The sequence below is a fragment of the Thalassophryne amazonica genome, unplaced genomic scaffold (genome assembly GCF_902500255.1).
Source record: "Thalassophryne amazonica unplaced genomic scaffold, fThaAma1.1, whole genome shotgun sequence".
Taxonomy (NCBI): domain Eukaryota; kingdom Metazoa; phylum Chordata; class Actinopteri; order Batrachoidiformes; family Batrachoididae; genus Thalassophryne; species Thalassophryne amazonica.
The window spans coordinates 21676-27587 of NW_022986527.1; the positions used below are offsets into that span (position 1 = coordinate 21676).

Genomic DNA, 5912 nt, shown 5'->3' on the forward strand with positions numbered 1-5912 from the left:
TAATCTTAAAAGTAGAGAGGGTGTCTGTCTCCCTGATCTGAATTGGGAGCTGGTTCCACAGGAGAGGAGCCTGAAAGCTGAAGGCTCTGCCTCCCATTCTACTCTTACAAACCCTAGGAACTACAAGTAAGGCTGCAGTCTGAGAGCGAAGCACTCTATTGGGGTGATATGGTACTACGAGGTCCCTAAGATAAGAAGGGACCTGATTATTCAAAACCTTATAAGTAAGAAGAAGAATTTTAAATTCTATTCTAGAATTAACAGGAAGCCAATGAAGAGAGGCCAATATGGGTGAGATATACTCTCTCCTTCTAGTCCCCGTCAGTACTCTAGCTGCAGCATTTTGAATTAACTGAAGGCTTTTTAGGGAACTTTTAGGACAACCTGATAATAATGAATTACAACAGTCCAGCCTAGAGGAAATAAATGCATGAATTAGTTTTTCAGCATCACTCTGAGATAAGACCTTTCTGATTTTAGAGATATTGCGTAAATGCAAAAAAGCAGTCCTACATATTTGTTTAATATGCGCTTTGAATGACATATCCTGATCAAAAATGACTCCAAGATTTCTCACAGTATTACTAGAGGTCAGGGTAATGCCATCCAGAGTAATGATCTGGTTAGACACCATGTTTCTAAGATTTGTGGGGCCAAGTACAATAACTTCAGTTTTATCTGAGTTTAAAAGCAGGAAATTAGAGGTCATCCATGTCTTTATGTCTGTAAGACAATCCTGCAGTTTAGCTAATTGGTGTGTGTCCTCTGGCTTCATGGATAGATAAAGCTGGGTATCATCTGCATAACAATGAAAATTTAAGCAATACCGTCTAATAATACTGCCTAAGGGACGCATGTATAAAGTGAATAAAATTGGTCCTAGCACAGAACCTTGTGGAACTCCATAATTAACTTTAGTCTGTGAAGAAGATTCCCCATTTACATGAACAAATTGTAATCTATTAGACAAATATGATTCAAACCACCACAGCGCAGTGCCTTTAATACCTATGGCATGCTCTAATCTCTGTAATAAAATTTTATGGTTAACAGTATCAAAAGCAGCACTGAGGTCTAACAGAACAAGCACAGAGATGAGTCCACTGTCCGAGGCCATAAGAAGATCATTTGTAACCTTCACTAATGCTGTTTCTGTACTATGATGAATTCTAAAACCTGACTGAAACTCTTCAAATAGACCATTCCTCTGCAGATGATCAGTTAGCTGTTTTACAACTACCCTTTCAAGAATTTTTGAGAGAAAAGGAAGGTTGGAGATTGGCCTATAATTAGCTAAGATAGCTGGGTCAAGTGATGGCTTTTTAAGTAATGGTTTAATTACTGCCACCTTAAAAGTCTGTGGTACATAGCCAACTAACAAAGATAGATTGATCATATTTAAGATCGAAGCATTAAATAATGGTAGGGCTTCCTTGAGCAGCCTGGTAGGAATGGGGTCTAATAAACATGTTGATGGTTTGGATGAAGTAACTAATGAAAATAACTCAGACAGAACAATCGGAGAGAAAGAGTCTAACCAAATACCGGCATCACTGAAAGCAGCCAAAGATAACAATACATCTTTGGGATGGTTATGAGTAATTTTTTCTCTAATAGTTAAAATTTTGTTAGCAAAGAAAGTCATGAAGTCATTACTAGTTAAAGTTAATGGAATACTCAGCTCAATAGAGCTCTGACTCTTTGTCAGCCTGGCTACAGTGCTGAAAAGAAACCTGGGGTTGTTCTTATTTTCTTCAATTAGTGATGAGTAGAAAGATGTCCTAGCTTTACGGAGGGCTAGGAGGGCTTTGATTCACATGTATGAATCAAAGTGGAACAACACATTACAGTGCTGTCAGCACTAACTTCAGGAACCTCTGTGACCTCTGAAGTCACATTAGCCACTGAGATCTACAGTGACATGTGACCTTACTGACCTCTGATCTAATTCGTCCTGACTGTTGTTGGAGGCTAAGTAGGAAGCTGGTGTTGCATTTTCCTGCGTCTGAAGTACCTGTGGTGACGCCAGCAGCAGGCTGAGGCTCCAAGCCAGTGTCAGCATGCGATGGTTCCTGAGGTGTGCACCGAGCACGTCCAGTGGGTGTAGGATGGCGTGCTGGCGGTCCAGAGTGATAACAACCAGGATGAAGGCAGACGCCTGCATTGCAAACAGCTTAAGGAAGCACAGCACCTTACACGTGATGTTTTCTCCGTACCACTGCACCGTCACGTTCCACACAGCATCCAGCGGCATCACCACAAACGTCATCATCAGGTCGGCCGAGGCCAGGCTCATAATCAGAGGCCGCAGGTGTGAGGCGAGGCGCCGGCCCCGCCCACACCACACGCTGACCAACAGCAGCAGGTTGCTGCTGGAGGCGAACAGGAAGAGGACAAAGGTGGCGCCCACACGGACCTGAGCGGCTCGTGTGAACGAGGGCACTTCCCAGTCTGACAGTGGTGGGAAATGAGTGGTGTTAGGAAAAGGCGGAGCTGGCGAGTCAGAGGCTGGAGCTGGCGAGTCAGAGGGTGGAGCTGGCGAGTCAGAGCATGGAGCTGGCGATGACAGCCTCAGGAGTGACCAGTTTCCTGACATCCTGCACAGAGAAGAAGAAAAGCATCAAACATCATGCTGCTGTAGGTCCGTCTCTGTCTCTCCATGTCCGCCTGTCTCTACTCGCTTCTTCCAAACAGGACGTCACGTGACTGATCACTCTGCCCACTCACTGTGGTCACGGAACCGCTGACAGATCCGATAAAAGGTGACGATCAGGATCTCGTTAAAGGCTCAAAGCCACGGCCACACGGCTGCAGCACCTGTGGTGTTACCATGGTAACCAATCCTCACTACGTCACATTACCATAGAAATTTGGGCTCAGTCAGCATCACTCGACTTCAGGTCAGAAAGCCTCGCTGAAAGTTCAACAGTCATTCAAAGATCAACTGTCCATCACTTCAGTGTACGAGAACACAGCAAAGCATGATGGGAGGGATGTGATGGCTCGTGTGTGTGCGCGCGCACACACACACACACACAGACGCAGACACGCAGGTCAGGTTACAGCACTGCGGATATCTGATCGACCGGAGGTTATTTTAAGGCCCAACTGAGATCAATTTAGTGTCGACTCAAGGACCCTCAATCAGACGGCTGCTTCTAGAACTGGACCAATCGCAGACCTGTGAACTAAATGTGATACCGGCCCCCAGTGGTGAACACGTGTCTCAGAAAAGGGCAGATTAATGTCCCAAATGATGGTTGGACCCAAAATGTGGGAAGCAGAAAAACAGAAGTAAATGAATAACAAGGATTTATTGTACAAAAACTTATACAGCAAAACTCAGAATTTAGAAATGAATTAGGGGTCCCAGGGAACAGGAACCACCTGAACCAGAGCCAGAGTGGAAGTATGGAGTGATGAACCGGAGCCAGGTGGCCGTCCACTGAGCTGATGAGGCTGGAAGGAAGAGAACTCGGCTGAGACTTTGTTGGAACATGGCCCAAAGAGCAGGACAAACATGTCCAAAAACATGAACAGAAGGTGCACTGGCGGTGAAGCGCAACCCACAGAAACTACACACAGGTCAGATACCCTGAAGCAGAGCTACATTTATGACGAGGACGGACGAGTTGAAGCGGTGGTTCGATACTGCTGAGGTCGATGAGCTACAGGTGATCAGCTCGGTGCCACAACACCTGGAAACAGAGAGAGAGGTGGCAGAGCGGGCAGCATCCAAGCAGCGCACGACAAGATCCATTCATGGTTATCATGTCACAAAAAACTCACATCAGTAGCCACTTCCATATGGTTCCAAAGAAGAGGTACATGATGGGAAAAGATTTTGTAAGCTGCAAATTTCAGGCCCAATTCCAGCCTGGTTCCTACACATGCCAGCATGGTTCCTGAACACTCCATCCAGGTTCCTGCAAGTTCTGTGATGAGTGTCAATATGTCACATCACACTCACACCAGGGGAGGGTCTTGGAAATAAGGGGGAGGGTCTTCTAAATAAGGAGGAGGGTCTTCAAAATAAGGGGGAGGAGCCCTTTGAGAAAGGGGAGGGTCTTTTCAATAAGGGGGAGGGTCTTCCAAATAAGGGAGGAGTGTTGCTTATTAAGGGGTGTGTATATAAAATGAATGAATGAATGAAGGTAGATTATTTTGGCTGTAGTGGAATGTATGTACAGTTGTGCTCAGTCCAATGCCCCAGAAACATTGCATTTGTGCGGACAAACATTCAAAACACTTCATGCTTCCTGAACTGGCATAAACCATGTAAAAAGAGTCTTCATGTTTGACTCTGAAGGACACGTCCAGAGTCTCGGTCGGACAGTTCAGGAACATGAACACCTGACGACGGAAGGACTGAACGTGGCAAAGTTTCTCACTCTTACAGCCCCGTCCAATCGTCTTAAAACCGCTGGCAAACTTCCCGAACCTCTGCAGCTCCCGACTGAGAGCCCCGTTTGAAACAAACGGAGGAACCCCGGAAATAATGATTGTCGTGGACGGAGCGTAGAGAGGAGAAGCCTGCAGGTAAGAATCATTCAGATAAACCCCACTTTCAACAAGCTGAGCAGAGAAACGCTCCTCCGACAGAAAAACCACCACGGCTCTGTTCATCCTGGATGCAAACGTCAAGTTTTCATGTCCGGCCTGCGCGCCCACAGCCAGGAGGACATCCTCCACAGACACAGCCGGGTCAGGGACCACCCTCACCCCGTGACGGAGCAAGAGGGCCGGCAGCAGCCCAGACGCCATCTGCGCCAAAACCCGCCGCAAAAACCACACAAAACTGCACACAAACCAGTCAAAACAATAAAAAACAACTAACAAACAAACCGGAAATTAACAAAAACACAGAAAAGGAAGAAAAAACCCACCTCACCTGAACTGTGCCACACTCTCACCTGCGACCCTCACATGTGCCCAAACTCCCAGCATGCACCAGAGAGAGAGAGAGAGAGAGAGCGAGAGACAGAGACAGAGAGGGAGACAGACAGAGAGGGGGGGGGAGACAGAGACAGAGAGAGAGACAGAGAGAATTTTGAATTTTAAAACACAGCTTTATTCACAACAAATGAGTGACATCACTTCCATCGTACTTTTTTTTTTTTTGGACAGGCGTCAGAAATGGAGCACCAAGCTCCCATGTTGCACAGACAAGAGAATGTCATTTATGCACCATGTGTCTCTGAAGGTGTCCATGTCATCAGTAAGAGCATAAAACTGGAAGTCCACTCTGATCCGGGCTGCCAAGAGTCCCTTCAGCATAAACTCATGGTCCACTGAATGCTGAGCTTGTAGCCAGAAGCCATGTACAATCCTCCACTGGAGGTCCCCCATGCATTTGTCGACCAGGGGTTTGTACAGGCTTAGCCAGCACCCCACAGGAGACAAGGCGGCACCAAAAACTCTGACCACTTCGACGCCGCCAACCCTGCCAAAGAGCGTAAGTGTAACACTTTGATACAGGTAAAATAGAGAGCTTTCTTGCCAATACTCTCAAACTCTCCCAAAACGGGTGACCTGAAAGACAGGAGAGCCCCCTGCTCCTCCTGTCACGGCCCCACAGCAGGTGAGACAGTCAGAGAGGGGAACCAGGAAAAAGACATGCTGTGGAGGGGAGCAGAGATCAATCACTAATGATTAAATGCAGAGTGATGCATACAGAGCAAAAAGAGAAAGAAACACTCAGTGCATCATGGGAACCCCCCAGCAGTCTAAGTCTATAGCAGCATAACTAAGGGATGGTTCAGGGTCACCTGATCCAGCCCTAACTATAAGCTTTAGCAAAAAGGAAAGTTTTAAGCCTAATCTTAAAAGTAGAGAGGGTGTCTGTCTCCCTGATCTGAATTGGGAGCTGGTTCCATAGGAGAGGAGCCTGAAAGCTGAAGGCTCTGCCTCCC

General features: G+C 46.6%; 1 protein-coding gene across 1 annotated transcript; it reads right to left on the bottom strand.

The window, feature by feature from the left end:
* Nucleotides 1-1937: 1937 nt before the first annotated feature.
* LOC117506269 (gonadotropin-releasing hormone II receptor-like) lies at nt 1938-2596 on the bottom strand (the record flags this gene model as incomplete). The annotated part of the gene is made up of 1 exon (XM_034165763.1): nt 1938-2596. A coding segment is annotated over exon 1 (659 nt), but the record flags the coding sequence as incomplete, so codon positions are not given.
* Nucleotides 2597-5912: the final 3316 nt, after the last annotated feature.